At 46.2% G+C, this 19976-nt stretch overlaps 8 protein-coding genes across 8 annotated transcripts; 2 read left to right on the top strand and 6 right to left on the bottom strand.

Annotated features, from left to right (window-relative positions):
- Window positions 1-1931: 1931 nt before the first annotated feature.
- On the top strand, window positions 1932-2265 carry RhiXN_06025 (uncharacterized protein; the record flags this gene model as incomplete). Its single annotated transcript, XM_043325841.1, has 3 exons — window positions 1932-2014; window positions 2071-2142; window positions 2178-2265. The coding sequence occupies 3 exons, from the start codon at window positions 1932-1934 to the stop codon at window positions 2263-2265; spliced, it is 243 nt and encodes an 80-aa protein (XP_043181273.1).
- A 1112-nt stretch (window positions 2266-3377) lies between these two features.
- On the bottom strand, window positions 3378-5776 carry RhiXN_06024 (nucleoporin NDC1; the record flags this gene model as incomplete). Its single annotated transcript, XM_043325840.1, has 12 exons — window positions 3378-3490; window positions 3548-3739; window positions 3802-4188; window positions 4241-4418; window positions 4470-4550; window positions 4602-4746; window positions 4798-4955; window positions 5006-5129; window positions 5180-5345; window positions 5396-5497; window positions 5546-5636; window positions 5693-5776. 12 exons carry the CDS (start codon window positions 5774-5776, stop codon window positions 3378-3380), a joined length of 1821 nt encoding a protein of 606 aa, XP_043181272.1.
- A 1050-nt stretch (window positions 5777-6826) lies between these two features.
- RhiXN_06023 (aldo/keto reductase family protein) lies at window positions 6827-9183 on the bottom strand (the record flags this gene model as incomplete). Its single annotated transcript, XM_043325839.1, has 12 exons — window positions 6827-7012; window positions 7068-7187; window positions 7239-7335; window positions 7460-7516; window positions 7569-7624; window positions 7681-7698; window positions 7753-7809; window positions 7866-7922; window positions 7977-8036; window positions 8085-8165; window positions 8349-9091; window positions 9153-9183. The coding sequence occupies 12 exons, from the start codon at window positions 9181-9183 to the stop codon at window positions 6827-6829; spliced, it is 1563 nt and encodes a 520-aa protein (XP_043181271.1).
- A 694-nt stretch (window positions 9184-9877) lies between these two features.
- On the top strand, window positions 9878-10259 carry RhiXN_06022 (uncharacterized protein; the record flags this gene model as incomplete). Its single annotated transcript, XM_043325838.1, has 2 exons — window positions 9878-10122; window positions 10175-10259. The coding sequence occupies 2 exons, from the start codon at window positions 9878-9880 to the stop codon at window positions 10257-10259; spliced, it is 330 nt and encodes a 109-aa protein (XP_043181270.1).
- A 550-nt stretch (window positions 10260-10809) lies between these two features.
- On the bottom strand, window positions 10810-11528 carry RhiXN_06021 (Isonitrile hydratase; the record flags this gene model as incomplete). The annotated part of the gene is made up of 3 exons (XM_043325837.1): window positions 10810-11031; window positions 11089-11261; window positions 11315-11528. 3 exons carry the CDS (start codon window positions 11526-11528, stop codon window positions 10810-10812), a joined length of 609 nt encoding a protein of 202 aa, XP_043181269.1.
- A 751-nt stretch (window positions 11529-12279) lies between these two features.
- RhiXN_06020 (polygalacturonase) lies at window positions 12280-13819 on the bottom strand (the record flags this gene model as incomplete). Its single annotated transcript, XM_043325836.1, has 10 exons — window positions 12280-12365; window positions 12417-12504; window positions 12558-12681; window positions 12736-12970; window positions 13020-13088; window positions 13142-13254; window positions 13304-13397; window positions 13450-13507; window positions 13557-13649; window positions 13700-13819. The coding sequence occupies 10 exons, from the start codon at window positions 13817-13819 to the stop codon at window positions 12280-12282; spliced, it is 1080 nt and encodes a 359-aa protein (XP_043181268.1).
- Window positions 13820-14800: 981 nt separating this feature from the next.
- RhiXN_06019 (Cys/Met metabolism PLP-dependent enzyme) lies at window positions 14801-16503 on the bottom strand (the record flags this gene model as incomplete). The annotated part of the gene is made up of 11 exons (XM_043325835.1): window positions 14801-14866; window positions 14924-15034; window positions 15090-15143; window positions 15196-15447; window positions 15503-15615; window positions 15669-15768; window positions 15821-15928; window positions 15979-16077; window positions 16127-16174; window positions 16243-16358; window positions 16407-16503. 11 exons carry the CDS (start codon window positions 16501-16503, stop codon window positions 14801-14803), a joined length of 1164 nt encoding a protein of 387 aa, XP_043181267.1.
- A 1541-nt stretch (window positions 16504-18044) lies between these two features.
- Window positions 18045-18650, bottom strand: RhiXN_06018 (uncharacterized protein; the record flags this gene model as incomplete). Its single annotated transcript, XM_043325834.1, has 4 exons — window positions 18045-18085; window positions 18145-18300; window positions 18360-18458; window positions 18509-18650. The coding sequence occupies 4 exons, from the start codon at window positions 18648-18650 to the stop codon at window positions 18045-18047; spliced, it is 438 nt and encodes a 145-aa protein (XP_043181266.1).
- Between the last annotated feature and the right edge of the window lie 1326 nt (window positions 18651-19976).

Here is a 19976-nt window from a genome sequence, read left to right as displayed (position 1 = left end):
CCCCCTTGTTGGCGATAGTCACGAGATCACTTCGATAGCTTGGCCTCCCGATGGTTCTCACGTTGTTTCGGGGTGTGGCGACAAAACTATTATAATCTGGGGTGCCAAAGTGGCGCACACTGACTGAGTCTCCTCGGGTGGCTTATACATCCAGCGGTAAACACATGGTATCGAGCGCACATGACAAGATCATTTGATGGTAGAACAGCGACAGCCAAAGGCGGTTCGTAGAATCTCGGGTACCCTTTTCCAGAACTTTATTAGTAAGTATTAGTTCAATACGCCAATTTCGAGTGCCTTACGGTCACACCCTGCATATAGGCATTTTCATCAGGATTCCAACCCGAATCCCACATAAATTTTAAGATTAGATAAAATGGCTGCGTCATCGATCAAGAGTTTCATCTAATTCTACGGATTCCTCCTGCTCTACACCACATCGGGGCAACGCGATTGCCAAGTTTTCTCCCAATGGTTCCATTCAACTGGGTTGAGACAACGGACTGTTTGAGGAAATTGGTTTACTTTTTACCTACTTGCTTAGTCGCTCTTGATATTTCTATATAGTGTGATCGACCGATTAAACAATAATTCACCAAAACTTACCGAATTTGAAACCTATGCCCTTGTACCAGTAATACTCTGAAGTATACGCGGAGCCACCAGAGCCTAAGTCAAAACTGATGCAGAGCTTAAAGCCCGGTTATCTAATCACATCTTAAGATAAAATTTGGGCTACTGTGGCCTCATTTTCAGCAGACAATGGAGCAGAGGTGGAAAAGAACTCGGTGATCGCCTATCCGTGAATATGACCAAGACCTTTCCATAGGGTCTAACTCAGTAGAACCGCAAAGCACAAATTACATTCAGGCTGAATTCCCCAAGAGATAGACGGATAAAACTACCGGTACTAGTAGCTACTAGCTACTCATAGGTACACCGCCTTGCCAAAAATACCGAGAAGCACCCAATCATAAGAACGACAGTCAGATATTCACAGGATGGGCACAACTGATAATGTGTCAGATGCATGTGGCCGAAAACGCGTGTTAATCATGAGGCTCACCATAGCATGGGTGAACATCAGATCGTGGCGCTCTGAGCCACGAGAATAATGTCTTAATGGATAACGCATGCGGGATGAAAGCCTCGCCAACCAAGCTGCCGATTCATAAAATTCCTACCAAGACCTCTGATTATAATGAGAACTGAAGGAAGTAGCCTGTTAGAAACTTTGGTGAAATGAACCAATAATGATACAATTCTGTGCCGGACTGGATCGGGCTGTGCCTAGTTCAATTCAGTTATCCCGATCAGCTCTGAGGCTCCCTGAAATTGCGTCTGCTCCGGAACGAACCAGGCTCTTGTTGGACTTTGTGCGAGCGCCGCTGTCAATGAGTGACTGATCGTAAGCTATAAGGCTATGCAAAGAAGTTCATATCTTTGCCGGGCGATATCACGTAATCACAAAGCCAAGCAAGTATGTACTGGGGCAATCATTTGGATGTCAACCATGGGATCTCATGACGTCTTGCGATCCCAAAATCCCAGCTATTCGGCTGAAGTGGTAAAGATTACAAAGTACAAACTTCTTATGTCTTTTACACGTGCTACTTTAGTCGTTTAGTTCGTTCTCCTGTCTCAACAGCCCAGGTTAGGCTAGCCCTCAGAGGTACGGTAACGTACTCACTGTAAGTGAGTCCTACTGGCCCTCACCGGAGTTGTTGGCTCAACCTGTGGACACGTTGCCACTCCAGGCCAAGACGCGAGATCATTAGCTACGTGTTGCTCTCTAACCACTTAAGAGACTATTGTGCTGTGCGGTTGAGTTATTTAAAAGCTGGCCCATACAATGTCAGTTGCAGTCAGAAGAAACATTCGACCTCGTACTCAGTGCACTTTTAAATTTATAACACCTCACGTTCGTTACTATGGCCATAGTGTCTCACAATAATGTTCAGTCCGCGCCTCCCTCCGAGACTGCACTCGCCACAGCTGCCTCGAGCTCCGAGTCGTAAGTATTCACCAAGCCTGTATATCTATAGATTAATTGATGTCATCTTGGATTAGTAGCGTCTTGACTTCCGGTTCAAATCCACCACAGCCCTCACTTCTGCCTGATGACACGAAGCATTGTATTCGGTAAGAGCTTCCTCAATGTCTTTTAATTGATACAGAATTGAGATAGTGGTTCTAGGAGCAGCAGAGGTAGATGTCAAGCTGTTGTTGAAGTCCCTCCAATCACCAGTACCGACGCATAACTGAATCACTGGCCAGTCCAAATGAAATTCATTAACCCGCTAATGTGCACTTGGCTATGAGATCGACGCTCCTTTCCGACTTTCATTTTACTTTCTGTACTGCATGACAGGTTTCTGCAGGGGCCCGCGATCGTGGGGGGGGGGGGCATTCGTGGGGGCCTTGTAATGTGCTGTGAAACCTTTCTTGTATCCTACAATCTTGGCTAGGCCAAGAACCCTTTAATGTATCCATTCTTTTCTTTTCCACCGCTAGGATACGAATGGCTACGGGATGAAACGCCCGCGCGTTGGCAAGTATTATTAAAGAGCAAGCGCCTGAGACATACATGGATTTCTAATACATTAATGACACTACGTGTTATATACATCGTGTTTACTAAGGCGATATAACGATAAGAATCATGCCAGGTTTCTGGTTCTCATGAATCAACACAACAAAATGTACCAGTCTCTCCAAATCGTTTGTAATCAATGATTTTTGCCCTCAGAGTTCCCAAATCTGTGTTTTGCCCATGTGCTCTCGTAATTAATTGTAAGCACTACACCATAGAGCCCTTATCCGACTTGCCCCAATCGAACGACAGGTGTATATATACACGCGGTAAAGCGGCTTTAGATTTCAATCTGAAAAGATGATGACAAGGAAATAAACCACGTTCAACCGGTACCGACTGGCCACGCGGTTCGCAGCCAGCCCACACCTATCGAGAACTATTATACTGGGCTCATTGCGATCTCTTACCTTTGACACATATATCCTGCTCACCTCCCCGAAACTCCCCTACGTTGATCGCGCATATCCTCAAGCTTAAGCTTATGAGATCAAGTTTTAAATTGAGCTCCCTAGAGACCGAGACCTCCGTTTCAACCCATTGAATCATATCCTTATGAGCCCGCTATAGAAAAGCCCAATCAGGGTAAATATTTTGCTATTTGGACCTTTAGGGCCCATTACTGTACAGCGGCGAATAATCCACCAATGACTTTGCTGCAAACGCAAACCAAAGGGCACGATAAAAACAATCCGATAGCCGAAAAAAATAATACCCCAGGTATTGAATGACCAAGCTATCTAAAAGGACAAAGCGCGACCAGAAAGCAAGGGTAATCAACGGTCTACAAATAATCCACCATGGTCTGTAGCCGCTTCGCCACGCGGGGCGGGAACGTAAATGCTTTTAGGCGATGTCCAAACTCGAGTACGATCATACGGATCCCTTCCCTTAGGGCTACGAGTGCCATTATGATCAGTAACGGGAGTTGCTGTTTAAGAAAATAACACCCACCATCCGCAACGGGTTGCACAACGGCCCGCACAGCATCTTCGCTCTCTGGAGTCAAGTCTGCATTGACCTCTTCGATCAATTGCTCCAGCGCCCCAAGATAAGAAACAAATGCCTCCAAAACGCGCGGGATGTCTCGCTGAACGCGACCATAGGGGTCCTCGTGGAGTGACTGGGCGATAAGTGTCGAGAGAGCTGTTTAATATGTATGTGTTTAGATTAAACGGTCTCAAGACGGATTATCAATTGAAACTCACCTTCAACGATCCATACATCTGCAGCTCGACCTTCCAACAAGCCTTCAAGCACGGCCTCTTTTCGATCCCGGACAACTGAACGAACCCGGCGTGCCCAAACAGGAGGCAGCTTCCCAATCAGCTTGTCGAAATCTACCAGGTTGGGCAAGTTAAATTTCCAAGGCTGGGTAATCGAAGGTACTGAAGACGGGGCAGAGGCCGTAGGATGGGGGGTCGGCAAAAAGATGGCAGGTACGCTGAGGTTGGCTGGGATAACTGTGGCAACAGTGTTGGCGGCGCCCACGAATGCGTCGATGGGGCCCGTCGATTGAGTCGGATGCTTATATACTGGACCGGTGGACAATGTAGAGCTTTTGGATGTGACCGGTGCGCTTGGAGCTGACGTTACTGCTACGCATGGGTTAGTTCTGATTCAAGTAGAGCAAAGGACTGTATTCACCTGTAGACGCTGGCCCACTTCTCCCAATAACTCTAGTGTAATCTTTGCCGAGGAATAATAAACACTCGCGGCATACTTGTTCCCAGGCCGTAGGATTGGCCTTGAGATCTGAGAACAAAGCAACTCTGCGAGGAGGACGAGTGGATACAACATTGGCCAATTCAGCAAATGCAAAGTACTGTCAAACTTTTTAATACAAAGAGACGACGAAAGTGATCAAGGGACGAACCTTGTAGTATGGGTCTTGACTTTGCAGTCCAGCAATAAGAACAGCATTGGGATCTTCTTTGAATTGAGAAAGGTGAATAACCTATTGAGGCAGGTCAAATCATGTTTTAAATCGATACTGGGGGGCACTCACTTGGCTCGCATTGATTTCGAACCACTCCCCCGCGACGTCCCACATGACAAGTGTCGTCAATTGCAAAACAAACATGCGCCAGAACAACGAGAATGACAAGAGTTGCCAGAAAGCTCCTCCACGCATCATAAAGTGTAAAAACGGGCTTGATAAAAATAAGGTCAGAGATGCAATGGACAATTTGACCGATACTTACCTCAGTACGAATCCTAGAAACTTATTCGTAACAAGCAGAAACGGTACTCTGCAGACGAAATAGGCAATAGTGAAAATCGGCCAGTAGTACGCAGCCAAGACTGCAGAGCGTGAAACCGATTTCCAGGTTGCTGTGCTACGACGTTGCGTGAAACCACCCTAAGTCACATATTAGCTTCGTGCAAAGCCAACTAGAGAGTGGAACTCACATAACGACGCAACCACGCGGGATTCCGGTGCTGGATTCCATCCAACGCAGCGTATGTTGCTCCTAAAAGAGTGTTCCCCCAGCAAAGCATGACATGTCGTTCATTTATGCTCCATGGGTACCGGCTGTGGTTCTGTTTAATTTCAATAGAGTATAGAGAAGCAAGATGACATACTTTGAGCCGGTGAATAGTGAAAGTTTGAGACCTTGGACACGCAGGCTCACAAACGTGGCGTAGCACTCTGCAAGCACAAGCCCCGAAACGGCGTATAGTGCGAGATAGAGAAGCGAGAGAGACCCAATTTCTGCAACGAGAGTCTTGGGCCGAGGCGTTTGAAGGGCTATCGATGTCGTTTTAATCAAAATACTAGCAAGAGATATCGAGCCATACCTCGTCGGCGAATTTTTCGAGCAACCAGTGTAGGTAATATGCCGAACACAAACGCCAGAGAAATATGTATAGCATTTGTGAGTATCGATGATAAAATGGGGCCTATGATTTGTTAGCCAGGAGATAGCAGGCAGTCGTCAGTCTACTCACCTCGGAGGTTGAGCGTAGATACGAACACAACGACAGCAGCAAGAGTAGCCGACTTATGCAAGAGCTGACGAAAGCGCTGACTCAGAATGTGCTAACGATTCACATTCAATCAACTGTGTATATTTCAGATGTTTAGCTGAGACTAACCCGACATGCATTCTCGTATGACGTTGACGTAGGTTTGGCAGGAAGCTGGGCTGCAGGGAATGTCGTTCGTGTTACCGCAGACATGACTACCCTATCAACAATATTAAGTTTATTCAAAGTGATGCGATAAACTTGTCCTTACCTTGTGTGCCCACAACAAGATCCTCGACACTCGCGTGGTGGTGTTGGACAAACAATCCAGCGCGTAAAAGGCGCTGGATCCGGGGATTGGCGCTTAGAGGCTGGCAGGGACCGGCCAATTCGCCGATCACTCTCACAACGTTCGGGAAACCAAGAAGAGCAAAATATGACGCTGGTCGAATTTTGCGCCCCTGAGGTCTTAGAAAGTAACTATATCTTGAGAGTTAGAGCCTTAAAGTGTGTAGTCACTTGGTTTAAACTAGGGGCCTGAGTGAGACAAAGATTGCCTGAGCCAAATGTTGGAGGCACGTCATTTATCAAACAGCGTTCTGAAAGAACATGGGCAAGTAGGTCTGTGTTCTTTGTCATGGTCCGGGCCGCTGAAGACCGTAGAAATGCGTTTCATCCACTGTAAGCTCAGTTATAAACCCGGGAATAAAGTGTATGTGCCTCATAATCCCCTATGAATACGTTTGCTGCGGGGATACCCTGGCTACCTTATCGCATACACACCAATATTACACTTCCAGTAATTCCGAGCTCGACTGAAGCTCATGAAATACTTATTCTATAATGTCAACCCAATTAATATTGCCGAATATTTCAGCTAGTTGGAGCGCGCAAATTCTGCCTCCACATGTTAGCACCAGTGCTACATAGTGATCAGAGTGGTCCATTGAATAATCTACACGCAATTACTTCGGTTTTTAATACAGGAAACTGCCTATCTACCTATGCTATCAAATTAAACTATTTACACAACTTGGCAACTCAAGGTAACTCGGGTGTATCAGCCTACAATATCGCTTGAAGCACAGGAGGATATTGAGCATCAATGATTTCCGTCTCGTCCACCAACTTCCTCGGCGTCTGAAGCTCCTCAGTAGTCAGCTTGGTCCGACTGCCGCCGAAAATTTCCTCGATGCATTCAATGCATTGCGACCTAGACAATACAACTTGTGAGTTCTGAGACCTCATATTAAGCTAAGCTACTCATCCTGATATGGGGATAATATCGTCCCCTTGCTCAAGCAAGTATGCAAGAGCCACTTGTCCCGAAGTAGCATCATGGGCCTTTCCGATTTGCTTGAACCCATCGATTAGCTTCAGAATTTTCTGGAAATTCTCCTGAGAATATTTCCGGATTTGCTTTCGGAAGTCGCCATCCGAAAAGTGATCCTGAGAGGTCTGAAAAGAAAGCTATGTAGATACAATGAGCCTGGCTATCGCTTACGGTTTGCTCTGTGAGTAAGCCTTTGCCCAAGGGAGAATAGGCCATAACAGCAGTTACAAGCTCTCGCGCTATTTCCAGAAGGTGTTCTTGTTGTTCAATCAAACGCTCAAATGGCGAATACTTGATAAAATGTCAATCATAGCCTTTTGATTGTGGAACTCTCCGACCGACCTCGACCTGAATAGCGACGATTGGGTGGACCTTGTGAGCGCGACGGATTGTTGCAAATGAAGGTTGGGAAAGCCCAATATGGCGAATCTTTCCAGGCCTTTAAATAGTATATGAGCGATTAATAAGTTGTATGGCTTCTAAGTTCCTTACTTGACTTGCTCTACTAGAACATTAATAGTCACTTCGGTTGGTGTCTTTGTGTTATGCACTGTATGTAGTACAAGCTGATGATATCGACACCCAATTTCTCTAGGTAATCATTGAAGCATTTTTCGGCACTGTTAGACCTCAAGTTTAGCGAATAGAAAAGGCGGGCCTTATGGTACATACCATTTTGGTGTCCCATTTGCACGCAGCCCGCCAGGTTGGCTGGAATCTACCCCAAACTGATATGAATGGGTTGAACCTATGTCAATCAGCGGGCCAAATTGCATCCACTTACCTTCGTTACCAAGAAGATCTGATATCAAGAGATAATAGTTTACTATTGATTGAACCCCTGGATAATGGTTACCTGGTCATATTTTCCGGTACGTTTGAACCAGTTACTGATTAACTCTTCAGAATCACCCTAGTGTAACCTTTCAGCTTGGTAGTATTATAGTCCAACGGCCTGAATTAGCTCACATAGCCTCTGGCAGTATCCCAATGGGTGCGTCCAAGCTCGAGTAGCTGGTCTAACAACTATGAAATCTATTAGCTCAGCAATACTATAGCTCAAGAGTGAACAACCCTTACGCTTAATCTGGGTCCATCCTCGGAAGAAACAAAGTTCCCGTATGTCATACCACCAATTCCCTGGGGTAAATTAATTGCCAGCATACCCAAGTGCATCCAGACACAAACCACAGCATAGCTCCAAAACCAATAGTAGGCAAACTCGAATTGCCAATGCGTCAAATCGTCGTACAAGTAGCCATGGTAGTACTAGCGGAGGAAAAAAGTTTGGAAATGGCGCGTGATTTGGGCGCTAAAAGAAAACTTGCTCTCCCCTGGCCGCATGAATGTAGTATATAGAAACAGGAAATACATTGGTTAAAATACAGTAGGAGAGATAAACAAGTGTTAGAATTTTGTTGGGAGTCCCTTTGACTTAACTAAAGCTGTTACCCAAGATGGCATTTTCCGTGTGTACTTATTGATATCATCTGCTGTGAAGGATTTCCAGGCAGCTTCAGTGGCATTCCAAAGGTGCTCAAGACTTCTTCGGGCCCCAGGGGTACTGTACACACGTCGCTTAAGTTCCATCCATAATGGTTCTATTGGGTTTAGGTCTGGTGAACTTGGGGGGTGTGCAATGTGTTTAATACCAAGTTCTTCACAAGCCTGTTTGGCTAGCTTTCCTTTGTGTGCTGGGGCCCCATCTTCAACTACTAGCATCCTGTGTCCCTTGACTTTCTCCATCTGTGCAATGAAGTCCTTAAGTGGACCATTTAGGACCTGCATAACATATCCTTCTGAGTTGAACCCTCCCCCCCTCCACCTCCCATTACGCAATTGCAGCCAGGGAGCCATCTCCAGTTGGATAAGTGGCCCCTTATACCCATGGGAGATACACCCCCATACCATTAATGCTTCATGGCCACTTTGAAAGGTTGGGGCTAGGCATTCCGGGAGATATGCCTCTCCGGGTTTCCGGGTGACCATTGGGTGAACTGAGTGATTGCCGGTCCCCAACTGGAGCTTGTCAGTCCAAATGGCTTCATCCCAGTTCCTAAACCAGTTCACGCAAGCCCATTCTAGACGCTTTAGGACCTTTTGCTTATCTAAGAATGGCTTTTGGCGCGCAACATATTGGCGGTAGCGCCGGCTCTGGGCAATGTACTTGACTTGCACAGCAGTAAGGCCATTACCTACTCTAGTAGCAATAGATGAATATGGCTCAAAACAATGGCAAAGGAGGGTACAAATGACTAGACGGCACAATCAAGGTGAGAATTTGCATGGGCGGCCAGATTGAGGCAAGGAGGCAAGGGTGCCGTATGTTTCCCAACGTTTAACAGTTTTGCATGCCACAGATGGGGGAACACCAGTTTTTGCAAGTATTTCAGGATATGAATTGCCCTCATTGTGTATTGTAATTATTTGAGCTCAACAAGTCACAGGGAGCTCTCAACCGCGTTTGCGAGACATAGTAAGATGTATTGTACAAATTCTGGGCCATCACGTGCCGGCATTTCCAAACTTTTTCTCCCCGCTAGTACATAGAATAGTAAAATGACTGTGCGTAGAGGCGAAAGATGTAGGTACAGGTATTGGGTTGCTTTTATGCGGCTGCAGCTTCTGTCAGGAAATGAGGGAGCGGGATATGATGCTGATTGCCATTTTGGACGTCAAGGACCCTCGCGGTTCTGACTCGAAAAGTCGGGATCGTTTCAAGTTCTTTAATTAAAGCCGTCTCCTGGTGAAGCTAGCAGTGCCAATATTGCGTCGAGGGGAGACAACAGCCAGAGGGCGCACAACACGTTATTCACGTTGTTCAATTGATCGTGGTTGTCCGATCGTGTAATGTTCGGACATATCATCCAAAGATGATGATCGGTGCGTCATAAGCGCCCGATCGAAACCTAGGTGTATTTCGTCATCAGAACCACACTTCCTCTGTTACCACCACCATCTATACACTCAACTTGAATATCATGTACATTCCTACTATTTACCGATTCTTGCTCCCAGCTCTCTCTATCTTCTCCGCTCCCAAACCACTGGAGAACTCTCTTGATGAATCGAGCCTGCAATCCTCGGTTCAGGTACCCACCACCTACGACATATGTCCTAGAATGACCGTCCGTTGCGTCAAGGATGGTAACTGGCCTAGCGGGATCATCGGGAATATTGGGAAGAAAGATTTCTGCCGGGAGGGTATTCGTTGTAATCAATGCGAGTGAGTACGTCTTTTAACCAATGCAAGGCACTTTCTGACGTGTTGTAATTAGTATTGGAGCCAACACCGAAGAGTGTAATTTCGTGTTTCCTGAATGTGACAACGTATGCGAAGCTTTCGCGCCTATCCCCTTCTAATTGGCTCTTGGTGCTGTGACCTGCCAACCAATTCTCATATGTCAATTAGATGGACTTGTCCTAGATTCTTGATACCACCGTCCATTCTCTGTATACGCGCAACATTATCCTCATTTTAGCAAATTGTTAACCCAATTGCTTTCTCTGACTTGTCTCATCTGCAATATATGTGTATTGATACCCGTTGTGAACCGTCTCCATAACTTGTTACTACACTATCGGGAACATGCGGCAGTCCAGCGATTGGGCTATTGTAGGCTGTCAAGAAGCGCCCCGAGCGCCTCCTTAGCGGGAATTGTAGTCTGTGTCTAGGATCCAGAAAACTTTACATTGCAATTGGTATGGCGGCGTACATGGTAGATATAGAACTTTGCGTAAGTTGGTAGTGATTCAGTCGACTCGTGATTAGATAAACATCGCCTAATGCAGACCCAAAGGTGTCGCTGTGCAGTGGTCTATAGTCTTTGGCAATTTCCAACAAATCAAAACTAGTCAGCATTACTAAGGGCAAGATAGATACAAGTGTACATGCATGAGGATGAGGACAACATTAAGTAAGTTTAAATACATCCGCAAACTCATCATCGTCTGAGCTAGTCGCTCGCAACTCGAGCACATTCTTCGCCGCAATCGCAAATTCCAGTCCGGCGAGCGTTTTGAGAAACTCGTACGCCATATCCTGTCCTGCAGTCACACCCGAGCTCGTCCATATATTGTCATCAACAACCCAACGCGCCTTAGCCACCCATTGGATACTCGAACTAGTCGTTTTCTGCAGAGTTCGGTAGCATTAGAGACACGCAAGGCAACTAGACAGGGAGGAACGTACCTTGATTTCGTTGAATAGAAATTTATTGGAGGTGGCCTTTTTCCCGTCGAGCAGACCCAGTGCGGCAAGCAGCCAGCTACCACTACAGACCGTGAGGACGTATTGGGCACCCGGTAGCTGTGCCCGTACAAACTCGGCAAGCGGTTTCGAAATGTTATCAAGTTGAATTGAACCTAGCGAATTGGCTAAATCATAGGTTGTTCAAACTTGAATGATAAAACCTTACCGCCTGGTATTAAAATGATATCGAACTGCTTCGACGAAACCTCGTCAAACGTCTTGGTAGCTGTGATCGGGGGCCCAGCTAATCCCCTTATCGGCTGGCGAGTTTCAGCTACATACTCGGACTCGAACTTCACTTTGGGCTTTGGAATTCCTGGAATAGACTCGAAGAAGGCTCCTCCACCAGAGTTGATACCGGCGGTTTCCAAGAGTTCCATCGGACCTGTGAATGTTCTCGATCAGGTTTCAGTTTGCATTCCTGGTGAAATGAAACGTATTGAAAGTCCAGAAAAGTAACTCCCGGGAAGAGTACAACAGCGATGGAAAGCGTTTTGGGATTGTACATCGCTCCGGATGTGAAGAAGAGGTATGTGTGGGTGGTATTGGCCTTTGCAGAGACCCGAAAATTTATAAATACTGAAACCGGAGACCTCGGAGCAGCATTTTGACAAGGTCGATTAGACCAGGTACCCAACAAAAAAAGGAGACGAGGCGGGACTCGCGGGTCGTGACTTCCGCCTGTAAAGGGGCCCGCGGAACCCGATATGCGCCACGGGAGCACTCCCAATCTGATTAAGTGACATGGGATCGATTGATACTGAGGGTTTTGGCTCATTTTCAGGACTAGCTTCTATGCCATGCTTTTGATACTCAAGTTGATGCAGTCGTTCAATCATAATGCCATCTTCCAGGGCCATTACTGTCACCCTGGTCTCGTTCATACCACAAGCAGCCTATGAAAACCTTTAGACACCAGATTTGCACTCGCATGGGATTATTCAGCTGTGCATGGTCCATTGGAGGGATACCGGTATAGTTATATTACCCAGTGGTTATTTTTGAGGTGTTTACAAAAAGTTGTGCGCACACATCCTATACATTGAAACCATCTATTCTTTGTATTTTTAGAAACGAGAACAATTTTGACAACTTAAAAGAAATAGTCCAAGGAAATATAGAAATTATTGTTCACACTGAGAACCCGGTGATCCCACTGTAATCGCTCGACCCAGCCGATCCTCCGGAGACTTTCAGACCCGACCAGTTCCAGGTACCTGTGGCCCAACTCAGTCGACTATTATGGTACCAGATACCAGCACACTTACCAGTGCAAGAACCAGAGCCGCAGTTCACCTCGACCTCATCGGCACCACTTGCCACGGAAACAGTGTTGGTGCCCGCAAAAGTTACGTTCTGTGACATATGTTAACAAGATCAACTTGGTAACAATACCCCGAGTTACACACCGAAATGATAACGCCAGTTCCAGGAGTTCCCAAAGTTGAAGGGTAGCTCTGATCAACAATTACACCGTAGCTTGTACATCCCGTCGCGGTGTTACCGGAATAGTAGATGCCTGACACCATGGATCTATGAGAGGCCATAAATTAGAAGCGCACTGCTAATTAGCATTCGGCGACTCACCCAGTTGCCGAAGCGTCGGTCTTGATGCGGAATCCTTGTGCGTTGCTTGTCACAGTATTGTCCAATATCTGGACATTACTGACAGTGACATCTGAGGTAATCGACCCAATAGAGATCCCGTGCCCGTTGCTGCATGAATTGCGCTGGAAGACAATATTGGAACCTTTGTTGATCGCAAGGCAATCATCTTGATTAATGACGGTGCTATCCTCAATAGTTAAATCCGAGACCGAGACTAAATAATGTGTCAGTAAGGCTGATGAAGTATCAGATATTTGGTTCACCGTCGAAGCCATCAGTGTTATGTCCTGCGGGCTTTCCATCACTCAAGCTATTTGGGCTATTACCGTCCGCTAACATAGCCTTTAGTACACAATCTTGTCTGCGCTGCGAGCCGAGAACCTACAGTTATCTACGGTCACTTTGGAGACAGTCAGGGCAGCGTCATTTCCAAAACTGAAGCATTGCTGCGGAGAATTCTTGACGATGAGATTGGTAAAGGTGCCGGATGATTTGATCCTGTACAGACTTAGAATATAAATATTGGCAATGGCATAAAGTGACATACTTCATCATTGGGTGGGGTTTTGTGGACCCACTGCTTCCGAGGCCGTCCCAGTATTGTTCACCTTGGCCGTTGAAGGTATAGCCATTGCCATTGACTAGTGCCGTTTTAGCCAAGTGGACTATGAAACCTGGGGGAGTGAGACTTACACGTAATATCTGTCCCGCTTAGCTCAAAGAAAGGGCCTGACCATACGGCATATCCGAACTATGGATGTTATTAGAATTTGTGATGGATAATTCTTTCATATATGTACCGTCACATTCCCTAGGACGTTAATGGTGGCCCCTGTAGGTGCGCTGATACTAAAAGTCTCGCCAGCGGGTACAGTGAAAGAATTGATGTTGATCTATCGGAAATTAGACACACGCGTTTATGTTGATAATAAAATGCCCTCACTGTGGTGCACTCAACGGCGGAAGAAACGTCGTCGAGAGAGGATATGGTACCTGTGCATCGACGAGCCGGAGATGCGAATACGACAGGCGTCAGAGAGAGCAGAGCAAGTGTAGAAATCATTGTGAGGCTTGATTGAGTTACTATGAGAGATACCTTTCACCATACCTATACTCGGGTTATATACCCATTCATCTCGCCGACACGGCCCGCGCGCACCCCGCCAGACCGCCAGGCGCAGCATTGATCCAGTTCACATGTTCAATAATGTTGATAAAAATAAGCGTGTACCTATCTGTTTGACCATACATCTGTCAAACAAACACCGCCAAGAAATGACTATGATTAGCATTCACCCTAATAGAGGTAATACAAGCACGCTACTTTTGGCAGAGCTGAAAGGAATCTCTCGGAATGTCTTCATCATGTGTGAATTTGATGGGGTTATTCAACTGTCCAACTAAAGATATATATAACTACGCGCAGCCGTCTTATGACCCATGATATGACAAACCTGGTTTTCTTCCCCGTAAGAATAGCTCTCCAGTAATCATGGTGGGAAACACATCCTTGCTTATTACAAGGCCGAGCTTGTGGTAGGGGAAGCGTGTCTTCGCGAAGCGGTGATTCGATGGCGAAAATACGAGAAGACAGCCTGATCTACCAAGCCGGACCAAACATTGCCAAATGATATCTGTGGCGCTGGCAACAGAACGAGATGGCATACACAGTTAAACCATGTCTTACAAGATTAATCATATCGGCATCATAGTCTCAAGAGTATAGCTGTTACATGGATAGAACGAGAAACAACCAAAGAATCATATGGGTTACTCGGCGATTACGCGAGCCGGGATGGCAAGGCAAATTATTGGAAATAGCCCGCAGATCTTATCTCCTTATCAGGCGTCGGTCGGACACTCCTGGGATCTGGAAGACAAATAGAGAACAAAGTCTATCTCTTCACATATATACGATATGAGAGAACAGGCATCGACCCTCTTATTGCTCACAAACTGCCGCTGGCCAAGTCAATATCGTTTATCAACATTACCTATGGGCGACAATCAGAGTGTATCATGATATTTCTACAGCAACATAATTTCAAGTCCTCTCCTTGACCTTTTCGGTAACCTTATTCAAACCTTGACGCAAGTCCTCCTTGAGATCCTGATAAAACGTGATTTATGAGTATTAAACACGCGAATACGAGCGTCTCGAACTCACTTCCAAGTTTTCGAGGCCAACACTTAGCCGGAGGCGTCTCTTGTCTTCTTTAGGATCAGAGAGGTACCGTTGTTCGATCAATGACTCAACACCACCAAGTGACGTTGCAGGCTAGATAATGCAAGTCACGTCAACCTAGCTCTATAACGTATAATTATACACCTACTATAAACAACTCCAACAAGTACGGTAAAATGCGTGCCTCGTCAGGATCTTCAAGCTATCGGCGGGATGAATCGGAAAGACCTCCTTTGTGTATGCATTCTACGTACCTCGATTGTGAAACAAGCCGGACCCCCGCCAGGCATTTGCTTCTTGACCCACTCTTGATCCTGCTCTTGCAAGGTCGCATGCCAAACACGCCTGATACATCCACCCCGGACTCCATCGTAAGTCTGCCCCGCGGGAGTCTGGGAGATCTTGTGCAGCCATTGAGCAAGAGCCTCGCCGCTTGCTGCCTGTCGAGTAACTCGCAATTCGAAGGTCTTAAGGGAACGAAGTAGTAAGAATGATTCGAGAGAGCCCTATAATTTATAGTTAGTGGCAAGGAAAACGAAACAGTTTTCGAATAAGACACACCATCATGTTTCCTGTGAATGTACGGAGGTGCCAGAGTGCATGCCATTCTTGAAGATCCTTTACGGCAAGTACACCGCATAAAAGGTCAGAGTGGCCTCCAAGATACTTGGTAGCTGAGGTTCACATATTTTAGAGGACGGAAAATAAAGACAAGCAAAGCACCGACCACTGTGAAGTACAATATCGGCTCCTGAAGCAAATGCATCTTGGAGCGGGGGAGGCGCAAAGGTAGAGTCTACAATGAGGCGACCTCCCACAGCATGAATCTATATCTCCGTCAATACAAATGACGGCATATCATTGAGGGATTAGTGCTACCTTGTCTGCATAATGCTTAAGATTACGCGCCTCTCCCGTGGGATTGAGCGGAGTTTCGATCCAGCACACATCCCCTGGTCTGAATTCATCATCAATGTCAATGAGCTCCTAGAATGGAATTAGTGCTGCCACAATATTATCATCTCAAACTATGTTACCAGATCCGGCCTGCTCTTTTTGTACACCTCGATGGACACATGAACACCATGATAGCCATCTCGGATGGCGAGGCGCTTCGGACCCAAGTGGACCAGGGCCTGGACCTAAGTTAGTAATGAGTCGAGTCATACAAATTTCACTGCTTACCGTCGTAGTCGCAGCAATACCAGAGGCATAGGTGATTGCATGTGCGTCCTACATTCATATCGGACCCCAAGTCACAGACATGATTTAAAAATACTCGCCAAGAGCGCTGAGAGAACCTTCTCGACTCGGGTCGAGACCGGAGTCGTGTAGCGGCTGTAGATGTGCCTGTCTGGTGTGGATGGGTCGGGGTCGGACGGATACTCGAGTTTTTCAGGAATTGGTTCACGGAAAGCTGTTATGGAATAAGCAAAGCGCGATACGCTAGCTGGTTGTGACATACTAGTTGAAACGGATATAGATGGCGCAATGCCAGCTTCAGAGTGTGAGCCATCGTCTGCATGAAGCAGTTTGGTCGTGAGTCCGAAGCTTTTCGACATAGCGATAGTTTTGGCTGAAAGGTGATTGGTGGTTATGCTGGAAAGATGATGATTGAGAGTGGTTTGAACTGGAGCCAAGATTAAAGACTGGTTAAATACTTTTGGCTCACCATACATTACGCTTCAGCTGAAGGAGCAATGTACGTAAAGTGCGCGATATACGCCCAGAAGGGCGTTCCAACCGAATCTTCCTCGAGAGATATGACTCGGTCAACTAAAAGGTTTGATCGCTAAAGGCGGTCGGCCTATGATTCCCTGACGATCGTAGGCTATAATCTGTAATACTCGCAGGCACTGAAGGTATGAGTCCAGGCCAGCTGATTCGGTAGCTATTCGGAGACCGTAGGTTAACTTTAACAGGGATAGCATGTATAATATAAACTAATAATTAGGTGCACAAAAAAATTGAACGATCCTCATCTGTGCCCGGTGGTGAATGCTCGGGGGACGATGGAGACGAGGAAGATTCTAGAGAACGCAAGCGCCTTTGCCATTTAGACTATATCCAATTTGAAATCGGCAATAACTGATCCAGTTTATTCAGTTTTCAAGTCAGCAACCACTGTACTGTATATGTACCCAGCTATTGGAATCACTGAAAATTATGAATTAAGAGTTGGCATCCGATTAAATCTCTGTTTGAATTGGAACGATGAACCTTCGATTATTTCTATTGATATCATAGGGACGCCGACACGTAGTTGTTCATTTTGAAGACCGGGTATGTTTCCGGTATTCAAGAAGATACGAAGCTTTATAGCATGAAACTGCTGGTAGGGCAAGAGCCTGTTTTTTGGTGCTCGGTAACACTCGGCTTTTTATTTTTTACTGGAAAGTGACCGGGCACTCGGGCGATTCAAAATGAGGCGAGCCTCTACCCGTGTGTTTTCCGCCTGTACCAGATGATAACACCGAAGGCTGGAGCCAGATTCACCTACGATGTCAAGCTATAGACGGAGGGCTGAGTGGTATGCCCATGCTAAGGATATTCTCTGCCTTCGCATTCCTTCGGAAGCTTGGAAGCCCAAGCTCTTGTTGACCAGGCGATGCTAGACTGTTTTGAATTTCGTAGATGATCGTATGTCTTTGGCGCAAAGCTAAAGCTCGATTCCCCATACCTATCAGCGACAATACATACGTCGAATAGGTCAAAGACATCATAGAGGAGCTCAAGGTCAAGAGCTCTAGAGACGATCTTGTGGATTTGAGTTCGTAGGCGAGCAACTTGAACAAGTTCCAACAATTGACGCCGGAACACTCGTTACCTGATACGAGCTATACTCGGATACTCAGTTTAGGATTAATCAATTTGGTATTATGTATTGAGCCAAGCGTTTCGTATCACCTATGTCGCTATCATGCACTCATATACGACACTATATCCCGTAATTTAATTCCTATTCAAATATCTCACGCTATCTGGGACTTTCGATATCAACCCTTAGGCACCAGTCATTGTTTTGAGAGAAAAAATCCACAGGTAAAGCACACAAGAATCACTCTGGTAAGTACGCATACAATCTTGGCTATCTTTTATTCCACTAAGTGAATCTCCATGACACGCCTTGCAACTTCCCAACCGCTGTGTAGCAAAAGCAAATGAGTATTATTACACTCACTTAGGAGTTCTCTGAAGCTTACCAAGAGGTGCGAATTGCTGGAATACAGCTGGGGATAGGTCGATGTCATTGTACCCACAAGCGTAGCATCGATCCACAACCTTGACTTGGATGGTCTTGCCTGCATATGTCACCGCTGCTATCCTCCCGCAGATTGGGTTGTGGTTCGGATTGGCATCTTCAGTAGAGGCGCAAAGCTTAGCGAGCGATCTTCGGTATAATACTCATGCGACTCACCAACCATAGTATCCTGGTATAAAGTCGTCCCAACAGCAGCCACCAGTTCGCCGTCACTATTTGCCCATCCGCAGGCACCCAGCCCAACCGATGGGTTATCTGAGGCGACTGAGTACATGTTTAATTAAAATAATTGGCAAACAACGTACAATAGGTAGCCCAGCCGTTGTGGACATCATAAGGTCCGCGAGTGACAAGATTGTTGCTAGCTTCAACAGGGGCTGCAATGACACAGGCGCTAAAGCCAACAGCAGAGATGATGAGCGCAGTGAATCTGTTGAACGAGAGCATAGCTGCAAGGGGCAATGCGTGAGTAAATGTAATGGAGTATTCGGCTGTCTCGGGTGATTGTGGATACCATTCACTCAGTAAGCTGCCTTGTTTTATACCCTCAGCATGTAGATATATCTAAGCTCAAGTAAGTGACTTGGGGGTTTCAAGGATGAGTACTCGTAAGCACGCGGAGTGCCCCGTATTCACTCCGATCAACGCGTATAGTCGCTTGCGGCGGTAAGCAATTTGCCGGTTCCACCGATGAGTCCGACTTCCTGCTCCCATATGCTCCTCGTGAGAACAAATGCAGTTAGAAATTGCTGCATACCTCCGACAATCGGGCAAGCCGCCATTTTGATGGACATCTAACAAGCCTGCGAACATATCATGATCGCCTGTTCGCTAATAGAGACGAGAAAAGAAGTTTCCTTGGGGACCTCTACAGGCTAATCAAGCGAAGATGTTCGTAGTTCAATGTATATCACGATGAGAACGCAATGTATTTGTTCTCAGAGATCTGATATCAGGAGCCACTAATTGTGTCAACTTTGACCTTGTTAAACCGAATTCTTGAATGATCTATTGTGATATCCTTGCTGCAACCCAACAAGGTTGTAGTCATTCATGACTTCTCTCAAGCGTGCATTTGCATTACAGTTAGGATTACGGCACTCATTTGCTTGGCGTGTCTCCCGAAGTTAAAATGATCCGTCGCCTGCGACAGTTGTGGAACCTCATAATATAGCCAATCACCGTCCAGCATCAATCATGTCCGCCCACACAGACAAGTTCAGCCATAAATCCCTTGCACGAGCACGGTGTATATATGGCAATACAGCCGAAAATCCATTCACAACAGATTCACTGTGTGTCAATCTTCTCGTGAATGGCAGCTTGACTGACAGAGCTGGAAACTGGTCTTTGTTTGTTTGTAGCGCTTTACGATAGCACACATGTCGGATCCTAAACCCCGTATCAACTTGAAGCTGATCATGAGCTCGAAATGCGCTTTGATCCAACGAGAACTTCTGTATGCGGAATTTCAGGCTGCGGGCATTGCAATGGGGTCAATATTAGCAAGTTTTATTTAACAGGACAGTTCCTCCACGATCCTACTTTCACAAAGATCCCCCGTTCATCATTGACTCAACCTGTCGCTCGCCCAATAATATTGCGCATCTAGCTTTGTCTACAGCGAGTCAGACTATATAACTCTGCTATTTTCATCGAAGTTTCCCTTTTTCATAATATCTACTATGATTAAAATCCATACTCTAGGATTGGCTTCTCTCGTCACTGGCATGTTCTCATCTCGGGTGCTCGCCGCTAATCCCTGCACGTGCA

This window comes from Rhizoctonia solani, chromosome 6 (assembly GCF_016906535.1).
Source record: "Rhizoctonia solani chromosome 6, complete sequence".
Lineage (NCBI taxonomy): Eukaryota > Fungi > Basidiomycota > Agaricomycetes > Cantharellales > Ceratobasidiaceae > Rhizoctonia > Rhizoctonia solani.
Note: the sequence above shows the minus strand (reverse complement) of the source record. Positions and strands in the feature narration are given on the sequence as shown.